Source organism: Urocitellus parryii, chromosome X (genome assembly GCF_045843805.1).
Source record: "Urocitellus parryii isolate mUroPar1 chromosome X, mUroPar1.hap1, whole genome shotgun sequence".
Classification (NCBI taxonomy): Eukaryota; Metazoa; Chordata; class Mammalia; order Rodentia; family Sciuridae; genus Urocitellus; species Urocitellus parryii.
The window spans coordinates 86,820,788-86,843,716 of NC_135547.1; the positions used below are offsets into that span (position 1 = coordinate 86,820,788).

Here is a 22,929-nt window from a genome sequence, read left to right on the forward strand (position 1 = left end):
AATCAGTGTCACTCCACATCATGTACAACCACAAGAATGGGAAGTTATATTCCATGTATATATGTTAAAATACATTCTACTGTCATGTATAACTAAAAAGAACTAATAAAAACATTTTTAAAGAGTCAATGCTTTCAACAAAGCAACCTTCATGTCTCTGAAAAGTAACCTAGTCTGCTGTTGCCATAACCCATTCACCAGAAGTATCATCTACAGCAAAGCTAGTGGGGAACTAAACTACATTGGACAAATGTGTAAACTACAAATCAGTGATTTTTAAAGTGAACTAAAAACAAATGAAGCTAGAGGGTTTGTTTAGGTTTCAGTTGTTACACCATTAGTTTCTCGAAATACAGAAATATAAGCAAAGTAAATATGGAAGCATGATAGTTTTGTCATTGTAACTGGTTATTTCCAAATTTCATTTGTAGTGTTTGTATTACCCATCCTGTCTTGATGCATAGATAGGATTTTATCCACCTTTTATCAATTCTTAAAACTGAACAGTTGGCTCCAAAAATATGGTACACTCTTTGGTATCCTTAACTCTGTTGCACAGATTTCTCCTAAGACATTCATATATCTTTTTCAATAGATTAAAATTTGCCTACAGAAAACTAGTATTCATTTCTACAAAACAAGAATCTCCATCTACATGTAGTTCATGGTGTCTGTCACTATGAAAAGGTCATCTCCTTAAAGAAACATATAGTATAGTGTTTTGTGGGTCTCCTTCATTTTTGAAAGAGGGTATGGCAGGCTTCTTGTTTGAGAGTTTTTCACTTTCAGCATTTTGATAATGCCATCCCATTGTCTTCTGGACAGCATGAATTCTGATAAGTCAGCTCTTCATTTTAATGGGGATTGCTTATATATGATAAAACTATTTTTTGTCTTTGAAGATTTTCTTTATATCTTTGACTTTCATCAATTTGATTTTGAATGTCGATGTACAGATGTGATGGAGCTTAATCTAGTTGTAGTTCATTGAGCTTCTTCAATGTGTAGATTAATACCTGTCATCCAGGTTAAAAGATTAGGGATGTTGTATTTTCTTTTAATTGGTTCTTTTTAGTTATTCATGATAGTAGAATCCATTTTGGTATAATTATACAAGCATAGAATATATCTTATTCTAATTAGGACCCTATTCTTGTGGATGTATACAATGGTGGGATTCACTGTGGTATATTCATATATTTACATAGGAAAATTATGACAAATTAACTCCTCTTACCTCTTCCTGTCCCCTCCCCTTCCCTTCATCCCCCTTTGTCTAATCTACTGAATTTCTGTTCTTTCTCCCTCTCCCCTTAGTGTGGGTTAGATTCCATATATCAATGAAAATATCTGACCTTTGGCTTTTAGGGACTGGCTTATTTGACTTAGTCTCCAGATCCATCTATTTACTGGCAAATATCATAAAGTCATTCTTCTTTATGGCTGTGTAGTACTCCATTGTGTATATATACCACATTTTCTTTATCCATTCATCTGTTGAAGGGTGCCTTGGTTGGTTCCATAGCTTAGCTATTACGAATTGAGGTGCTATAAATATTGATGTGGCTATATCACTGTAGTATGCTGAGTTTAAGTCTTTTGGATATGTACTGAGGAGTGGGGTAGCTAGGTCAAATGGTGGTTCCATTCTTAGTTTTTTGAGGAATCTCCATACTGCTTTCCAGAGTGGTTGCACCAATTTTCAGCCACACCAGCAATATATGAGTGTACACTTTTCAAACCTGCATCCTTGTCAATATTTATTATTATGTATTCTTAATAAATGCCATTCTCACTGGGGTGAGATGAAATCTCAGTGTAGTTTTAATTTTCACTTCTCTAATTGCTAGAGATATTGAATATTTTTTTTATATATTTGCTGACCATTTGTATTTCTTCATTTGAGAAGTGTCTGTTCAGTTCCTTTGCCCACTTATTGATTTATTTGTTTTCTGGTGTTTTTTTTTTTTTTTTTTTTTTTAGTTCTTTATATATCCTGGAAATTAGTACCCTACCAGAGGTGCTCATGGCAAAGATATTCTCCCATTCTGTAGGTTCTCTCTTCATGTTCTTGATAGTTTCCTTTGTTATGATGAAGTTTTTTAGTTTGATACCATCCCACTTATTGATATTTGATTTTACTTCTTGTGCTTTAGGAGTCCTGTTGAAGAAGTTGGTTCCTGAGCCGATATGTTGGATTGTTGTGCCTATATTTTATTCTAGTAGGTATGGGGTTTCTGATCTAATTTCTAGTTCTTTGATCTACTTTGAGTTGAGTTTTTTTGCAGGGTGAGAGATAAGAGTTAAATTTCATTCTACTGCATATGGATTTCAAGTTTTTTGAGCACCATTTGTTGAAGAGGCCATCTTTCTCCAGTGTATGTTTTTGGAATCTTTGTCTAGTGTGAGGTAACATCATTTTTGTGGGTTTGACTCTGTGTGTTCTATTCTGTTTCATTGCTCTTCTTGCTTATTTTGGTGCCAATACCATGCTGTTTTTTGTTATTATAGCCCTGAGTATAATTTAAGGTCCAGTATTGTGATGCCTCCATCTTCTATTTTCTCGCTAAGGATTGCTTTGGCTATTCTGGGCCTCTTATTTTTCCAAATGAATTTCATGACTGCTATTTTTTTTCTATGAAGAACATCCTTGGAATTTTGATAGGAATTCCATAGAATCTTTGTACTGGTTTTGGTAGTATGGCCATTTTGACAATATTAATTCTGCTTACCCAAGAACATTGGAGGTCTTTCTATCTCTTAAGGTCTTCTTCAATTTCTTTCTTTAGTGTTCTGTAGTTTTGTTAGTTTGATTCTCAAGTATTTTATTTTTTTGATTCTACTGTGAATGTGATGATTTTCCTAATTTCTCTTTCAGCTGATTCATCTATGCATGCAGTTGAATCTTGAGTGTTAATTTTCTATCCTACGATTTTGCTTAATTCATTTATGATTCTTAGAAATTTTCTGGTGGAGTTTTTTGCATCTTCTAAATACTGAATCATGCCATTGGCAATAGTTTGAGCTATTCTGTTTCTGTTTGTATCCCTTTTATTTCATTCTTTTACCTAATTGCTCAGGATAGAGTTTTAAGGACTATGTTGAGTAGATGTGGTAGGTATGGGCATCCCTATCTGTTCCTGTCATTTAAAGGCACTTACTACCACAACAAGCTAGACTAGGTTATTGTTTGTGCCAGCTGAAATCATAGCTTTAGGCAGTTGTATTATTCCCAGCATCCATTTTCTTTCCGTAATGCTCTGCAGATATCCCCCTATTCTCCACCCCATTATGTTAGTCCACTGCTAGCTGAGCTGAGCTTTGAATGAAATCAAATATCCTCCACATTCTGAATATAGAGATTTTCCAAGTTGCTGCAAAATATTGTTGTTCTCTGGGGTGTGTTTCTTTGAAGGGAGCTCAAAAAGAGGTCTGATCTATCCATTGTCTTTATTGTTATTGGCTTTTGGCTACAATAACACTCTACTGGGGATAAAGGGGGAATGGGAATTGCCCCAAATTAAAATATCACAGGCACCAGTAGCTTGTTTTATATAGACAATTTTCATTTTATACTATGTCTTTGGATAATTATCAAAGATCTGATACGATTGGTTTGGGTTGTTTTTGCCCATATTTTGATTATTTTAGAAGACAAATAAGCTCACCTAGGCCCTTATTTTGCACTTGTAGAAATAGATCTCTTCCCTTCATTTATACTTTGAAAAACAGTGTGGTTGAATTGTTATTATTTCTTCTTTAAATATATGGAAGAATTTCTTTTTGGGAGGTTTTAAATATAACTAAATTTTTTTGTGGGGGGGGGATACCAGGGATTGAACCCAGGGTGATCAACCACATCCTTAGTCCTTTTTTATATTTTTTAAATTTTGAGACAGGCACTTGCTAAGTTGCTGAGGCTGGCTTCAAACTTCCCATTCTCTCACCTGAACCACTGGGCAAATTTGAATTTTTTAATAGTAGTTTATAGGATTCTTGAAGTTATATTTCATTGTGTTGAGTTTTGGTAATTTGTGCTTTGGGAGGACTTGTTCCATTTCATCTGTGTTGAGATTTTTGCATTTAGGAGTGTTCATTATCTGTTTAGAATCTGACAAATCTGCATTAACATTATCTTTTCATTCCTGGTATTTATAATTTGTATCTTCTTCCTCTATTGTTTTTCTATGTCAATTTTGATAGAGGTTTATCAATTTTACTGATTTTTTATAAGGATATAGTTTTTAGCTTGGGGGGGTGAGTATTGGGGATTGAACCCATTGGTGCACTTCCATTGAGCTAGATCCCCAGCCTTTTTTTTCTTTTTTTAAATTTCTTTGTTTGTTTGTTTGTTTGTTTATTTTTTGGTGCCAGGGATTAGAACTCAGGGTCTTGTGCATACAAGGCAAGCACTCTACCAACTGAGCTATATCCCCAGCCTCCCTCCCTTTTTTTGAGATGGCATCTCATTAAGTTCCTTAGGGCCTCACTCAGTGGCTGAGGCTAGTCTTGAACTTGGCAATCCTTGTGTCTGAGCCTCCCAAGTCACTGGACAAGAATAGAGTTTTTGCTTTTATTAAATTTTTATTTTTTAAAACATTTTTTTCTTTGGTTCTGGGATTGAACCCAGGGGCACTTTACCAATGAACTACATCTTAGCCCTTAATATTTTTTATTTTATTTCAAGACAAGTTTTCACTAAATTGCTGAAGGTCTCACTGAGTTTCTGAGGGTTTCCTGGGACTTGTGATCTTCCTGCCTCAGCCTCCCTAGTTACTTGGAGGACAGGCAAGCACCACCAGACCCAGATCTTACATTAAATTTCATAGGGTTAGGAGTATACCTCTGTAATAAAGCATCTTGTATATTTCTTACCCTAATCCCAGAAGCAGTCTTTTCCATAAGGAACCCTAATTCCTTTCATAGGAGAATGGCATTAGGGTTCTTGAGCTGTCATTGCTTCTAGGACCTCTTAGCTGACATATAAGGGTACACAGATATACACCTACATATATACATGTATATATACTCCCATCTGTGAATATTCCTATGTATAGCCATATATATATCTATATTGAGGTAAACTTCAATTCATATTGATATCTCCAGTTCTACTCCATTATGACATGGACCATGCTACCCTTCTCTGCTTGTCTATCTGTAACATCCCCTCCCAGCAGAGAGAAACTCGGCCCCCACCATCCTTTATCAATGTACTGAATTGTTCAGTTACAGTATATAGGTATAGAACTTTCAAAATTGTTAACTCAAATCCTAGTTGTAAACACCTTTATCAGCTAAAATACAGTGCTTATGAAAAATTCTGGGGTTTTTATTTTTGCCTTTAGTATTACAGGTGCCACTAATTTCCAAAGTTAAATCATTTAGCACTTGTTCCCAAGACCTGTTAAATCAGGTTGCTTCATACTTGGGCAATATGGTTAGATTCTTTTGTCGAAATCTACAGTCCATTCTTAGATTTCTGACTTGCTAAATGACTTTTTTTTAAGTCACATAGAGTACAGTTTACTCTTTGTTTTCTAGCATCCCCATAGTATTATTTTCTGGTGAGGGTAGGGTCAAGGAGAAGCCTGGGATTCGTGAACCTATCATACCTAAGAAATTTTTTAAATTATACTACTTTAAATTGATAACAGTATAATCATATTTATGGGGTACAGTGTGACAATTCAATATATGTATACAATGGGTAATGATCAGATCAAGGTAATTGGCATACCATCACCTCAGACATTTATCTTATTTTTGAGACCATTAAAAATCCCTCTACTACTTCAACCAGTTATCCAATTGTCCTGTAAAACAGTAGAGGTTATTCCTCAGATCCAACTTCATTCTTATAAACATTAATGATCTTGTCTCTGTCCCTCCCTCACCTACACCCTTCCCATGTTGCCTAACGTTTTTTAAAATATTTTTTTTAGTTGTTGATGGGCATTTATTTATTTATTGTGCTGAGAATCAAACCCAGTGCCTCACACATGCTAGGCAGGCGCTCTAACACTGAGCCACAACCCCAGTCCAAGTTGCCTAACTTTTGATTATTTAAGTTCCAAATATTTTCTAATTTCCTTGAGACTATTCTTTGATACATAGATTATTTGGTAGTGTTATTTAATATTCAAGTGCTTGGAAAATTATCTTACCTATTATTAATTATGATGGAGGACATATTTTCAACATGTTTAATTCTTCTCTATTTAAGGTTGTGCCTTTTTTTAAACTGAAATTGACCTTTATTTGTTGAACTAAAACTTTTTGTTAAGGTTGATTTTATGGCATACGATCTATCTTGATGAATATTCTATATGCAATTGAAAATAATGCATGTTCTGCTATTGTTCAGTAGATTATTCTCTTTTTTTTTTTGGCACTGGGGATTGAACTCAAGGGTACTCATCCACTGAGCCACATCCCCCAGCCCTATTTTGTATTTTTAGAGATAGGATCTCACTGAGTTGCTTAGCACCTCACTGTTGCTGAAGCTGACATTGAAATAGTTCTTGGTGTTTGGTGATATTGTTCAATTCTATATACTTGCTCACTTACTACCCACTGATTTTGTTGTTTATTGATAAAAAAAAAACTAGAGATGACCCGTCTATACTTGCCAATTTGTTTTTCCTTTTAGTTCTGTGACGTTTTTTAATTGATTCATTATAATTATGCATAATACTGGGATTCATTATGCCATATTTGTACATGTACATAATTTGATCAATTTCATTCTCCTGTACTTACCTTCCTCCCTCCCTGATCCATGTGCCATATTTTACTGAGCTCTCTTCTATTATTTTTACTTTAATTACATTTAATTATTTAATTGTATTAAATTGTCATATATAATTATTTCATTGTAGTATATTCATACATATGCATAGCACTATTTAGTAGATTTCATTCCCTAATATTTTCCTATGCCCTCCCTTCCTCTCTCCCTCTTTATCCCTTTCCTCTATTCTATTGGTCGTCTATTTTCATGAGATTTTTCCCCCCGCCTTTCCTTTGGGAAATATTCATTTTCCCTCCTTCTCTTTCTACCTTACATGTATGAGAGAAAACATAAGATCCTTGACTTTCTGAGTCTGACTTATTTCACTTAACATCATGTTTTCCAATTCCATCCATTTACCACAAATGACATAATTTAATTCTTCTTTATGGCCAACTAAACCTCTATTGTGTATATATACCACATTTGCTTTATGTATTCATCTGTTGATGGACATCTAGACTGATTCTATAGCTAGGCTATTGTGGATTATGCTGCCAAAAAATTAGTATTCATGTATTACTATAATGCTGAGTTTAGATCTTTTTGATGAGTGCCAAAGAGTGGGACAGCTGGGTCATACAGTGGTTTCATTACTAATCTTTTGAGGACTCTCATACTGCTTATCAAAGTGGTTAAACTAATTTGCAGTCCCACCAACAAAGTATAACATTCTCACCAAAAAATATTGTTATTTGTATTGTTGATGATTGCTATTCTAACTGTAGGGAGATGAATTGATAATATACTTTTGTTGCTGCTGTTGTTGTTGTAGTACCAGGGATTGAACTCAGGGGAATCAACCTCTGAGCCACATCCCAAGACCTGTTTTTTTATTTTATTCTTTTTAGTTGTAGGTGAACACAATATCTTTGTTTTATTTATTTATTTTATGTGGTGCTGAAGATTGAATCCAGTGCCTCACACATGCAAGACAAACACCAACCACTAAACTACAACCCCAGCCCAACCAGCACTATTTTGTATTTTATTTAGAGACAAGGTCTCACTGAGTTGCTTAGTGTCCCACCCTTGCTGAGTCTGGCTTTGAACTCGAGATCCTCCTGTCTCGGTCCTGAGCTGCTGGGATAACAGGCCTGTGCCACCATGCCTAGATTTAATATAGTTTTGATTGGCCTCTCCCAGATGGCTAAGCATGTTGAACATTTTTGCAAATATTTGTTGGCCATTTGTGTTTTTTCTTTTGAAAAATGTCTAATTAGTTCTATGGCCCATTTATTGGTTGAATTATTAGTTTTCTGGTGTTAAATTTTTTTAATTCTTTACTATTCTGGATATTCTTCCTCTGTCAGAGCAGTAGCTGACAAAGATTTTTTTCCCATTCTGCAGGTTCACTTTTCATGTTCTTAATTATTTTGTTTGCTGTGCAGAAGCTTTTTATTTTTTTTATTTTTTTAAGAGAGAGTGAGAGAGGAGAGAGAGAGAGAGAGAGAGAATTTTTAATATTTATTTTTTAGTTCTCGGCGGACACAACATCTTTGTAGGTATGTGGTGCTGAGGATCGAACCCGGGCCGCACGCATGCCAGGTGAGCGCGCTACCGCTTGAGCCACATCCCCAGCCCAAGAAGCTTTTTAATTTGATGCCATCTCACTTATTGATTCTTTTATTTCTTGAGCTTCAAGAGTCTTATTAAACAAATTGGTTCCTCTGCCAATATGTTGGAATGTTGTCCCTATATTTTCTTCTAGTAGTTGTGGTGTTTCTGGTATAATGTCTAGGTCTTTGTTCCATTTTAAGTTGATTTTTGGGCAGAGTGAGAGGGGTCTAGTTTTAGTCTCATACATAAGAATATACAGTTATCCTAGCACCATTTAATAAAAAGACTACCTTTTCTCCCATGCATGTTTTTTTGCACCTTTTTCAAGGATCAGATAACTATATGTGTGGGGTTTATTTGTTTCTTGCATATCATTCTACTGGTCTTCCTATCTGTTTTTATGCCAATACCATGATGTTTTTGTAGTATAGCTCTGTATTATAACTCAGGATCAGGTATTATGATGCCTTCAGGGTCACTCTTACTGCTTAGGATTTCTTTGGCTATTCTGGGTCTTTTATTCTTCCAAATGACTGTTTTATCTAGCTCTGTGAAGAACGTCACTAGTATTGTGATGGGGATTGCATTTAGCCATTTACACAATATTAATTCTGGACATAGACATTGGAGATCTTTCCAATGTTCCAAAGTTCCTCTTCAATTTTTTTTATACTTTTCATTGTAGAGTTCTTACACCTTCTTATTTAGATTGATTCCTCTGTGTTTCTGGTTTTTTTTTTTTTTTTTGGCTATTGTAACAAAATAGTTCTCTTGACTTCTTTCTCAGCAGATTTATTATTGGATTATAGGAAAGCTATTGATTTTCATATGATGATTTTGCATCTTCAACCTTACTGAATTTGCTTATCAGATCTAGAAGTCTTCTGGTGGAGTTTTTGGGTCTTCTATGTATTTGGCCATGTCATAAGCAAATAAAGTTTGATTTCTTCTTTTACTAATTGTATCCCTATAATTCCCTCCTCCTGCTTGATTGCTCTTCTTAGAGTTCCAAGAACTATATTGCATAGGGTTGGTGATAATAGATGGACATCCTTATCTTATTTCTTCTTTCAGAGAAAATGCTTTCAATTTTTCTTTGTTCAGTGAGGTTTTCCTACACAACCTTTAAAATATTGAGGTCAGTTCCTTCTATCTCTGGTTTCTTCGCTGTTTTTTAACATGAATGGTTCTTGGGTTTTGTGAAAGACTTTTTCTGCATCTATTGAGATGATTGTGTGAATTTTGTGCTTGATTCTGTTTATGTGATGAGTTTTATTTATTTATTTATTTATTTATTTATTTATTTATTTATGTATGTTGAATCAGCCTTGTATCCCTGGGATAAAACCAACTTGATTATGTTGTACAATCATCTTAGTGTTTTTAAATTTGGATTGCTAATATTAAGGATTTTTACAGCTATGTTCAACTGGGATATTGAGCTATAGTTTACTTTCTTTGATGTGTCTTTAATGTGTTTTTGGTATCAGGGTGATACTGGATGTTTAGAATGTATTTGGAAGTGTTTGATTCTCTTCTGTTTCATAGAATCATTTGAGGAGTATGGGCATTAGTTCTTTATTAATGGTCTGGTAGAATTCAATTGAGAATCCAAGCTTTTGTTTGTTGGAAGGCTTTTAATTGTTGCTTCAGTCTTATTTCTCATTATTAGTCTGTTTAGGTTTTCTGTATCCTTTAAATTCAATTTGGGTAGGTCATATTGTCAAGATCTTCTATATTTTCCAATTTATTGGAATATAAATTTTTTAAATATCCCCTAATGATTCTCTTTCAGAAATGTCTGTGGTGATATTGCCTTTTTAATATCTTATTTTCATTACTGAGGCTTGGAAAATTTTCTGTTATTTCACTGAATAGGTTCTAAATGCCATTAACCTCTCTCTCCATTCCCTCTTCTACTCCCAGTGATTCTATGTAAAGTGATTCTATGTAAAGTGTTTTCAGTGTTGTCCCAGAGTTCTTATATATTTTGCTTGTGGACTTTTATTTATTTATTCTTTAGTGTATACTGATTATTCAAGTTTCATATACCCTGTCTTCAAGGCCTTTGAAGTTCTGTTTTCTGTATAATCTTTTGGTGATCCTTTCAAATAAATTTCTAGTTGACTTATTATGTCTTTCCTAGAGGTTTATTCAGTTCTTCTTAGAGTGTCTATCTCTTTAGTGAAATGGTCTTTTACCTCCTATATTTACTCTCTTAATTTGTTCCTTAGATATTCTTTTATCTCATTAATCTTTTTTATAAACAATTTTTGTACTCTTCTTCTGGAATTCCATTCCCTCAATATTTTTGGTTTCCTTTTTGAGGGAATTGCAAATTCTCCAGGGAGACTTATTTGCCTGCTCCCTCATATTTGCAGAAGTATTTAGATTAACCCATGTGTTAGGATTGATTCCTCTTCCTCTTTCATGAGGGTGTCCTTTGGTATGCAGTTATCTCTTTTATAATACATCCTGTGTTTTTGATATATCTTACCTTCAACACCCAAACTCAGTGTAATCCAAGTGTTAATTTCATTTGCCAGTGACTCTCAGTTTCCTGCTCCAGAATTGCTGATTTAATTCACTCTTGGAGAGTTGTTACAACAACTTCCTTTGATTCAGCAACTTGGAATCACCGTTTTGCTGAGGATCAGATACCCAAGAGTGATACCTGAGGTGCCCCCAAGCCATCCTATCTGGGGCCTTGTGGGTTTCTGATTTTTATCTTCCCTATTCTATGTAAAGTATTGTTGAGCTTGAACAGGATTAATTTGTATGTGGAACATGGTATGCTGTCATGATGAGTTGTAGGTAATGATGTAGGTATAGCTCAGTAGTAGAATTACTTATAATGTCAGAGTTGCAGGGCTGGAGTTGTGGCTCAGTGGTATAGCACATGCCTGGCATGTGTGAGGCACTGGGTTCAATCGTCAGCACCACAAAAAAAGGAGTAAATTAAATAAAGGTATTGTGTCTATCTGCAACTAAAATTTTTTAAAAAGTCACAGTTGCTTCCCAGCCACGTTCAGAAAAGGAGGAAATGAACAATAACTATAATAGCATTAAAATAAATATCTGGTACCTACTATGATATATATAACACAAATTAGTCCAAACCTAGGAATGACAGGGTCAGCAGTTAAGAAGAGCAACAATAAACAGCTCTGAATTAGATCTAGCATTAAAGAGCAAGTGTCAACTGTGCCATTTACAGTATTAATAACCACAACAAAATGAATGGTGGGAGCAGATAGGTATAAATGTAAACTAAGTAGTCATAAAAGATATTATAATTAGAATTAAGAGGAAAGAAAATGAGTAAGAAGGCAAAAGAAAATTCAAAATATTCAAAAAGTGAACAGAGGGAAAGCAGAATAGAGGTAGCAAGTGATGGCTATAAAGAAGTAGTTTAAAAAATCTAAATAGAGAAAGAGAATTTGACTTTTCGGGGAGGGGAGGGAGGAAGGGTAACAAGAAAGACAAAAATAAAAGCAATAACAAACAAAAAAGCAAACCAGAACAAATGAAAAAAACCTAATCTCCCAAAAACAAAGAGAAAATAATGAACTGTTGAACAAAAATAATAAAAATGGAAGTGTATATATATCCATATATGATTCAGTGCAGCAAAAGTGCATGCATGTGCATGTGCGCGTGCACACACACACACACACACACAGAAAAATATTTCACAAACAATGAGGGGATCGTCTCCTCCGAGGTGGTCAAGGATGGATGTTCCCTGCCTATGCCATTCTGTGCTACTTTCTATTTCTTGTTGGCCTGCATATCCTTTATAATAAGGGCTGTGTTTTTAAAACCTGTGTGATCTGCCAGCTGGCACAGCCTGGAGTTGAATCTTGTTGTAATAGCTCTCAGCTTTCCTTCTCTCCTGTATAAGGTTGGACAAAATGTGAAGTACTGACAATTCTGTCAATTAATGATCTCCTAAATATTTGTAATCTTTTTACAGTCACTGGTTCCATGCTTTTTTTTTCCCCCTTGTTTTCCCTTTTAAGCCTGGCTTCCTAGGAGCTCCCCCTTTGTCCACATTTCTTAGTGTTCAGCCAGAATGTAAATATCTTAACCCAGAAGGGCTTCTATTCTGTGCTGATGGTTCTGTTTTGAGCTTAGAGATCCATTCATATATCAGGCTATTTTCTAGTATGACCCAGCTTTTAATTTCATCCAAGATCCATCATGCCTATTCTTTGCATGGCCTTGTTCCTTAAGTCAGCTGTGTGTATGTGGTTTGGGCCATCTAGTCTCTGCTATATATGGGATGCTTTTCTAGTCAACCCATGAGAGATGTGGAGAATTTGCCAAACCCACTGTGGCTATCTCACTTCTCAGATCTCAGGCTAATGGAGTCCCTGCTTCTAAAGTTCTAAATCAAGAGAGTCATTTCATCAGCTACAAAGTTAATTTTTTCTCATCCTGTCCTATCTTGGTAGAAATGGTGGACAACAGATCTGAGCAAGGGTGATATGAACAGCCCTGTGCAAAAAGGCTACAGATTGCACAGTTTTTGACTTGAATTTCATTCATTTTCATGAGTAAACACTTATCAATTTGTTGCATGCCTTTAAACAAATTCTGGAATGCTAAAATATATATTTTAAAATTTTATCCAATTTTATTTCTTTTAAGGGAGCCTACTCATTTTGTCATTATAGAAGTCAGAAATTATTTTCAGCAAATAGGAAGCAAAGTATCTGACTACTATACTTTCTTTAAATTAATTCATTTATTCAAATATTTAGATGGGTTACAAATCATGCTCTAAATTGTCTTCATGTACATTTCCCAAAGAATTTTGTCAGAGAACCCATTTTTATTCTATTTTTTTTCCTTTAGTTTATATCTGACACTAGAGTCCATTTTGGTATAATTACACAAGCGTGGAATATATCTTATTCTAATTAGGACCCAAGTCTTGTGGATGTACATTATGTTGAGGATGAACACAATGAGATTCACTGTAGTGTATTCATATATGTACATGGGAAAGATTCATTCCACTGTTTTACCTTTTCCTATTCCCCTCCCTTCCCTTCATTCCCCTTTGTTTAATCCACTGAATTAATCCCATGTGTGTTAGCTTCCACATATCAGAGAAATCATTAATCATTTGGATTTTTCACTTAGCATGATAGTCTGTAGATCCATCCATTTATTGGCAAATGTCATAAAGTCATTTTTTATGGCTGAGTTATACTCTGTTGTGTATATATATCACAATTTCTTTATCCATTCATCTGTTGAAGGGCACCTAGTTTGGCTCCATAACTTGCCAAGTGTGACTTGTGCTACTATAAACATTGATGTGGCTTTATCATTGTAGTATGCAGATTTAAAATCCTTTGGGTATATACTGAGGAGGGGGATAGCTAGGTCAAATGGTAGTTCCATTCCTAGTTTTTTGAGGAATCTTCATACTGCTTTCCAGAGTGGTTGCACCAAGTTGCAGTCACACAAATGATGCATGAGTGTACCCCTTTCCTCACATCCTAGCCAACATATATTGTTACTTGTATTATTGGTAATGGCCATTCTGGTTGGAGTGAGATGAGATCTCAGTGTAGTTTTTGTTTTTGCTTTGTTGGTAGAGAGGGTACCGGGGTTTGAACTCAGGGGCACTTGACCACTAAGCCACATCCCCAGCCCTATTTTGTATTGTATTTAGAGATAGGGTCTCACTGAGTTGCCTAGTACCTTGCTTTTGTTGAGGCTGGCTTTGAACTCACAATCCTCTTGCCTCAGCCTCCTGAGCTACTAGGATTACAGGCTTGCACCACTGTGCCCAGCTTCAGTGTGGTTTTAATTGGCATTTCTCTAATTGCTAGAGATGTTAAACACTTTTTTCATATATTTATTCACCGTTCATATTTCTTCATTTGACAAGTATCTATTTGGTTCCTTTGCCCAGTTATTGATTGGGTTGTTTTTAATGGTGTTAAGTTTTTTGAGTTCTTTGCATATCCTGGAAATTAACACCCTGTCTGAGGTGTAGATAGCAAAGATATTTTCCCCCGTTTTATAGGATCTCTCTTCATACTCAATGAACCCATTTTTATAGAACACGTCTTAAGTGGCACTGCCTTTAAACATGCGCGCGCGTGCACACACACACACACACACACACAAATACACACCGCTACTGTCTTCCTTTTCTATCCATAACTACACTTGTTCTGTGGGACACATGAGTGGATGCATGGTATTGTAATCTAATGTTATCCACAGTGTACATGCATATTTAACTCATAACATTAGCACTGTGCTAAACTGCAGAATAGAATTAATATAACAGGCATCACACTGCTATGTTTAGAAAGACACTTGCAACATTGGCCCTTGATTGGTGTGTGGGAACTTGGTTTTCTTCCTCTGTTACCTAACTGGGAAATTGTTCACTTTGAGGGTAATAATTTGGGGGTACAAATATCAAAATAATGTTATTTATACTGAATACCTGTTTTGCATTGGGATGTCAGGAAATTTGGGTATTTGCCTCTAATACCACTCACTAATGAAAACCTTGGGCACGAAATCCCTGATGGGCATCTTGTTAAGCAAAATAAACTAGATTCAAAAAGTTAAGATTCGTATGTTTTCTGTCCTATGTAGAAAATAGAACAGCTGGGCAGAAACTTGCATACCTGTTCCTGCATTTTTTTGTTGTTGAAGAAAGGAGAATGCTCATGTTGGCCCTTTACAAAAGAAGAGAGAGTATAAGGAAGTTTGTACATAATTTTCTCAAGACTTTTGTCTTTCCCCTAATCCTATTGTGTATCTTTTCATGGAAAACAAAACCTTAGCCATGAATACAACTATACATTGACACCTGTGAGAACTTCTATTTAATCACAGAATATGTGGGTAATATTAGAGGGATGCTGGAAGATAATCATATTACATATATTATCTTAATCCTCAAAAAAACTCTGTTAAGGTGAGTAGCTATCAATGTTTTCTCTTATTGATATGGAGACTAAGATTAGTGAGGTTAAGCAATTTCCCTAGGATCTTACTTAATATACGAGAGAATCCAAACCTGTGTGACTCCAAAGTCTTAGCTTTTTACTACATAGTGCATTGCATCCTTATACCACAAATTGCATCTGCAGTGATAGTCAAGTTGTGGAACCAGGCTAAGTGTCAACAGATGAATGGATGAAAAAATGTGGTATAGATACACAATTGAGTTTTATTCATCCTTAAGAACAAAGTTATGTCATTTGCAGGAAAATTTATGGGACTGGAGAGCATCTTGTTAAGCGAAATAAACCAGATTCAAAAAGTTAAGATTCGTATGTTTTCTATCCTATGTAGAAAATAGAACAGCTGGGCATGGTGGTGCATGCCTGTAATCCCAGCAGCTTAGGAGGCTGAAACAGGAGAATCTTGAATTCAAAGCCAGCCTCAGCAACAGCAAGGTGCTAAGCAACTCAGTGAGATTCTGTCTCTAAATAAAACGTAAAATCGGGCTGGGGATGTGGCTCAGTGGCCAAGTGCCCCTGAGTTCAGTCCCTAGTACCACATCACCACCCTCAAAAAAAAAAAAAAAAGAAAATAGAACAAAAGGGGGGGAAATAATCTTATGAAAATAGAAGGAAGACTGGTAGCATAGATCAAAGAGATCAAGGGGAGGAAGGAAGAACAAGGGGAGATACTGGGGAAAGAATTTGATCAATTTATGTTATGTGCATGTTTGAATATACCATAGTGAAACCCACTATACTGTATAATTATTATGCACCAATAATTTTTTTTTTTAAATTTGTATCTGTAGTGGGTTGGGAGGAGTGAATTATCAAGGGTGATAGTGGTCTGAGAATGTTTCATGCAGGAGGGTAGGATATGGGTTGATCTTAAGGATAAATGGTCAGGATTAAAATTAAGTGGCGTAGGGGCTGGGGTTGTGGCTCAGAGCACTCACCTAGCATGTGTGAGGCCCTGGGTTTAATCCTCAGCACCACATAAAAATAAATAAATAAAATGAAGGTATTGTGTCCAACTACAACTAAAAAATAAATATTTTTTAAAAATTAAGTGGATTAGGAAAGAATATTTTGAGTAGGAAAATCTGCATGCTATTAAGGCATGCAAATGATAAAATACAAGATTTATTTGGGAGAAAGACTATATTGGGCGAAATGGAGTGTTGACACTAGACAGGTTTTCTTCCATACTTAAAAAAAAAAAAGAACTTTGACAGCTGCCACTATATGTCCATTCTAGTGTTTGGTAATAAGATAATTTGTCTGATTTAACATAAAATTATATATTTAAATTTAATAAGTGAGATGTATTTATTTAAGAATAATAAATGACAGGGTCTGGGAACGTGGCTCAGTGGTACAGCACTTGCTTAGCAAGCATGAGGACATGGGTTCAACCCAGCACAGCCAAAGAAGAAGAAGAAATAAAAAAAAAATGGAGTAATATATTTGTTCAAAAAGTCAAGCATGATTTCCAAAGGACATTGCCATGTACACAATTTGAGAACCACTGTTAGCATAAAGGTACTATTCCCCCCACCCCCGAGCATACAAGTAGAATACTGAAAACCACATTTAACTAATGCTAATCTGGTGGCAGTGTGAAGAATATATTGACTAGAACCAGAAAGTTAGTTCATTTACATCATTGTAATCATAGTATAACATACATGAAATGATTAAGAGTTTAGAGAATTATGGAAATGAAACTAGAAGAGATGTTATATAGGATGAATTGCTATACTGTAGTGGTGGAGTAGATATGTGTGTGGGTGTTTAGGAGATCCAAAGGATCTCTGTCTGGGTTATTTGAAGAAAATTTGGTATCTTTAACAGAAATGTGACATATTGGTGAAGTGTCATATACAGGACCATGAGAATTTTGATTCTAGGTATATTGAATTATTCCTTAAATTCCAGGTAGGAGTTGGGTGTGAGCTTGGGATTGCAGAGAGAAATCCGGGTTTCAGATTAGAAATAGAAACATTTGCAGTAAGTTAATAATCATCAAAACTATCTGAGTATAAGCTTAGGAGAAGTTCTAAAAAAAAAGCAACAAAGACTGAACTCTTGTTTTATTCATTTCATCAATAAGAAATGAATATTAAAGAGTACCTTTGGAGTTCATAAGTAATGTTGCTACCACCTACCATAAACTATTTGCAGAAAACTTGTTTTACTGTGCATTGATCAGGTATTTCCTGGCTTTTAAAGTTTAAGTGGTCTTTTATAGTATGATATTAATAGTAAAATCAATAAATAAATGTTCCTACCATATGGAAAGCATAGCTAGACACCAAATAACATTCAGATAGAATTTTTTTCTTATATAATAATGGTTCTTGGTGTGTGTGTGTGTGTGTGTTTGCAGATGTATGTATAGAGATTTCAGTTGCCTATTTAGGAGTGGTATTACCCCAGATCTTTCCACTTAAATACTTGTTTTGATTTATTCGTTTTTCCTATACATGTTGGCTATTGTGCTCCAAGTGCAGTAGCTATCACTGACAGCCAATCTAGTTGTATATGGGAAGAATTCCTATATTGTATTTTCTTTTAGTACAGAAATGGTCTTAAAATGTTTTAAGGAAAAAAAAAGATCATAACAAATGTGTAGGAAATGCTCATGTGCTTGCTTAATTAAACCCATGGTTGTCTCATTCATTCATTCATTCATTTATTCATTTGGTACTGGGGATTGAACCCAGGTGCACTTAACTGCTGTGCTCTATCTCCACCCCTTTTTAAATTTTTTTCAACTATTAATGATTTTTTTTAATTTGTAGTTGTAGATGGACAGAATGCCTTTATTTTATTTGTTTATTTTTATGTGGTGCTCGGGTTGAACCCAGTGCCTCATGCATGCTAGGTAAGTGCTCTGCCACTGAGCTGCAGGCCCAGCCCAATTTTATTTTCTGTTTTCAAAAAACAAAAATGATATACAATATGCACTACTCCACACTTTTTTTCACTTATCAATTTATCTTGGTGACCTTTCCATACTCGACCCAGTGTTATATTTTTGTCTTTTTAACTAGTAATTAGTCAATCTGCATTGACAATAAAATGCATTTTGATCATTGTACACAATTGCAGCACAACTTTTCATTTCTCTGGCTGTACACGATATACCATCACTAAGTTTTTGAGAAAAGGTCTTGCTAGGTTGCTGAGTATGGCCTTAAACTTGCAATCCTCCTGCCTCAGCCTTCTGAGTCTCTGGGATTATAGGTGTGCACCACTGGGCCTGGACCTAGAAATATTATTGCCCTGAATTTTCTCAACTTCTTAAAATTGATTTTGGACTCACTCTATAAGCCATTGGCTTGCAAATCACTCAAAGCAGTTGGAACTCTATGAATCTTTTCTATGAGGATGATTTAGTAAGCATGAATAATATTACTAAATTATGAAGACTTAGTGTGATGTTCACATTAGGAAACTGCACTGATGCAGTCATCTGTAATTGATTTATTTCATTTATTTGAACATCTTATACTCCAAAACTGATGTGGTTCATTAAAACATCTTTGTCCTCGTTTCTGCTATTCTAGATATTCTTTTAAAATTTTAATCATAAACAGAAATATTGGCAAAAATGAAATGTGATTCTAGTTTTCTGAAGCTTGTTGAAAGTCAGTATGGTATATTGAAAAGATATATTTTTCTTTCCCAGGCTTTAGAGTTCCGAGGCCTATCTCTGCTGGGTATTGCTTGGAAAAACTTAGGCTTTTCACTTAACTTCATCAGGGTCTATTTTCCCCATTATAAAACAAGTTGCTTTGGCTGTACATTTAAGGTTCCTTAATTTTTTTTTTCCTGGTAATGAGGAGTGAACCCAGGGTGCTTTACCACTGATACACATACCCACTTGCTATCTTCCTTCCTCACCCTCCTGAGCAAGTGGGATTGGATCATAGGGCATGTGCCACCGTGCACAGCTTAGTTTTTGTTTGTTTTATAGTGCTGGGAATCTAATCCAGGGCCTGAGGCATGCCAGACAAGTATTCTACCACTGAGCTATATCCCCAGCTCTAAAGGTTGCTTTTTAAATTTTTTTTATTTGGGGTGGGGGTACTGGGGATTGATATCAGGGGCACTCTACCATTGAGCCATATCCCCAGCCCTATTTTGTATTTTATTTAGAGAAAGGGTCTCACCGAGTTGCTTACTGCCTCAGTGTTGCTGAGGCTGGCTTTGAATTCGTGATCCTCCTGTCTCAGTCTCCTTAGCTGCTGGAATTATAGGTGTGTGCCACTGTACCTGTCAAGGTTCATTTTTTAATGTTATGTGATTCTCCTCCTCCTCCTCTTCAACCCTTCCCCTATTCAATGGGTTGAAATCAGGGTCTGGCACATGTTAGCAAGCATTCTCCCACTGAGCTATACTCCTAGTTCTGTGATTCTTTTTTAACTCTTCTACCTGAGGAAGTATCTACCTGAGGAAGCTGATAAAAGATTAAAGTTTAAAGGAGATTATTTTTATTATACTTGAAGTACACTTAAGGTAATCTTCTAATTCAGGATCCAAACAATAAGAAATTTTGGAGAGTGAAAAGGGGTATTGTTAGTGAATTACTGCAGGACAACATGTTTAAATCAGAACTGTCTCAGGTAAACTAAAATGTCTGTTCATTCGGTATGTTCCACGTATTGTTCTGTTAAGTGCATTTTTGGCCAAAGAAGTTATCTGTATCAATCATAATTCCTTTACATGGTTTCCCTGTTTTATCTTATAGATCCACTATGTGTAGAGAGTAATACAGCATCGTGCCAGCAATCTCCAGCCAGTAAAAAAGGGATGTTCACAGATGACTTACATAAGCTGGTGGATGACTGGACAAAGGAAACAGTGGGAAATTCTCTTATTAAGCCAAGTTTAAACCAACTTAAACAGAGTCAACAAAAAATAGAGGCAGAAAACTGGAACAAGGCATATGAAGTAAGTTTTTTATACTTAATCCTCTTTATTTATGAGAACTAAAATCATAAATGTGGATATACTTAGGCCTATGATTATAGATACTGTGAAAAAGAGATATGACTTGAAAACATAGATACTTTTAACCTTGTCTAGATTTTCCATATCTTTGAGCAAATTATCTTTTAGATCAAGGGTCAGCAAGCTTTTATAAGGGGAATAGCTAGTCAATATTTTAGGTTTTGCAAGCCATGCTGTTCCAATTAGTCCAGTTTGTTGTAGTGCAAAAACAGCCTTATACAACATGTAAAAAATGGGTTTGGCTTTTTCCATTAAATTGTGCTGTATGAAAAGCAGTGGCAGGCCACGCTTTGCTGATCCTTTTAGGCTGTTCTATGTTAAAATCAACCAAATAAACATCAAAAAAGAAAGCATCTGGAATGAGTGTTAATTCAATCTGGTGCCACAAGAAGAGTTTGCATTTTGAGGGCAAGCTATCCTATGTTGCATGTCAATATTCGTAAAGCTCATTAAGTTAACTATCTTTGTCTAGTATTAGAATTAATTTTAAAGCTTCTTAAGCTAAAATATTATAAGAGGTTTGTTGAGTTTATGGAATGGAAACCCAGTGGCCTTAGGTGTACATGCAATTAAAATGGAGAAATATGTCTATAATGTATTCTGCAGTGGGAAGAATACATGCTTATAAAAGAGCATATATAGTATAATTTATTTAAAAAATCATTCACATTTGACATGTTTACATGCATAGAAAAATATGAAAACCCATGAGGAATATGCCAGATGGTAGAATATTGGCCTTATTTTATTTTGAATTTTTCTGTTTGAATTTTTAAGGTAACTTTTTTTTTCAAAATAAGTGAATCTGTTAAAATATGAATCAAGGCTTAGAATCTCATCCCTCATAATTAAAAGAGATATATGTGGGTGTTATGTTTGTGTACATGCATATGTGTGCATATATAATCATTAAACAGTTCAGTAAAGAAAATATGAAAATGTATTTATTGTTAATTTTGAAAAAAACTATTTTAAGGGCTGGGGATGTGGCTCAAGCAGTAGCGCGCTCGCCTGGCATGCGTGCGGCCCGGGTTCAATCCTCAGCACCACATACAAACAAAAGATGTTGTATCCGCTGAAAACTGAAAAATAAATATTGAAGAATTCTCTCTCTTTCTCTCTTACTCTCACTCTTTCTTTAAAAAAAAAGAAAAGAAAAAACTATTTTAAAATCCTTTATTTTGCAAACTAGTAGGCAATGTATTGTTTGTGGGCTCTGTGTTTTCATCTTATTCCTGGCTCCTGTTGACACACAGATAGTAACACCATTATAAAATTTGTAAGCCTTTAGAGGCAAATCAAGACATAAATGCATTTGTACTGCCAGTGAGAGACCCTCTGAATACTTTGTGAATGGAGGCTTTTTATTACTTATAAAAATAATACTTACCATAGAAAAGTACAAGCTTTAAAATATCACCATCATATCTTACCACCTAGAAATAGTTGTCATCAACTTTTAAACATCATTTCAAATTTCTTTCTGTCTAAATATGGATACATGGAAACAACTTTATAAAAAATGTGATCATACTGTTGGGGTTGGGGTCATAGCTAAGTGGTAGAGTGCTTGCCTACCACATGTGAGGCACTGGGATTGATACTCAGCACCGTATAAAAAATAAATAAATAAAAGAAAGTTATTGTATCCATCTACAACTAAAAAATATTTTTAAAAATGTGATCATACAGTATATGCTGTTTTGAAGCATAACCATTAAATTTACTTTAACAGAAGGAAAACACTGATATAAAGAAGGGATGGCTGAACTTCAAATCAATGGTTTTTCACCTCAAAAGATGAATTTTATTTTTTTAAATTTCTTTTTTATTACACAATACCTTTATTTTCTTTATTTATTTTTATGTGGTGCTGAGGATCAAACCCAGGGCCCCCGCACACGCTAGGCAAGTGCTCTACCACTGAGCCACAACCCCAGCCCCTCATTTTTTTTACCTTTATTTATTTATTTTTATGTGTTGCTGGGATTGAACCCAGTGCCTTGCACATGCTAGGCGAGCACTCTACTGCTGAGCCACAACCCCATCCCCTGTCATTCATTTTTGAGTTAAACTAATACCCTTTAATACCCTTTACCCTAAGTTGAAAGTTTCTTAGTTGAAAGTTTTGTTTTAGATTGATAATTCAGTTTACAAGATCTAAGCATGAGACTGATAAGAGAATTGCTTACATCCAATAGAATTATTATTTCCATGTGCATGAGATTTCTGTAATCTCTATACTTGTGAATAGTCACAATACAGTATAAGAAGAATCAGGCAGGAATATATTTATTAATACTGCCAAAAATATAATTATTTCATTGTCTTCTATAACAAAAATGTCAGACTTTAAGATAGTGAATAGAGGGCTGGGGTTGTAGTGCAGTGGTAGAGCACCTGCCTAACATGTGCGAGGCACTGGATTGGATCCTCAGCACCACATATAAATAAATAAAATAAAGGTCCATTGATGACTAAAAAATATTTTTTAAAAAAGATAGTGAATAGAAGTGGGTAGGAAGACGACATTTATTGAGCACCCACTATATGCTAGGTTTTTCTTCT

At 35.1% G+C, this 22,929-nt stretch overlaps 1 protein-coding gene across 3 annotated transcripts in view; it reads left to right on the forward strand.

Moving 5' to 3' along the window:
• The window catches only part of Wnk3 (WNK lysine deficient protein kinase 3), a 140,781-nt gene that overhangs the window by 117,034 nt on the left and 818 nt on the right, over positions 1-22,929 (forward strand). For all 3 annotated transcript variants that reach the window (XM_026407408.1, XM_026407407.1, XM_026407409.1), the window contains exon 21: positions 20,099-20,301. In XM_026407408.1, the coding sequence (XP_026263193.1) occupies positions 20,099-20,301 (203 nt within the window). The remainder of the gene's footprint in view (positions 1-20,098; positions 20,302-22,929) is intronic.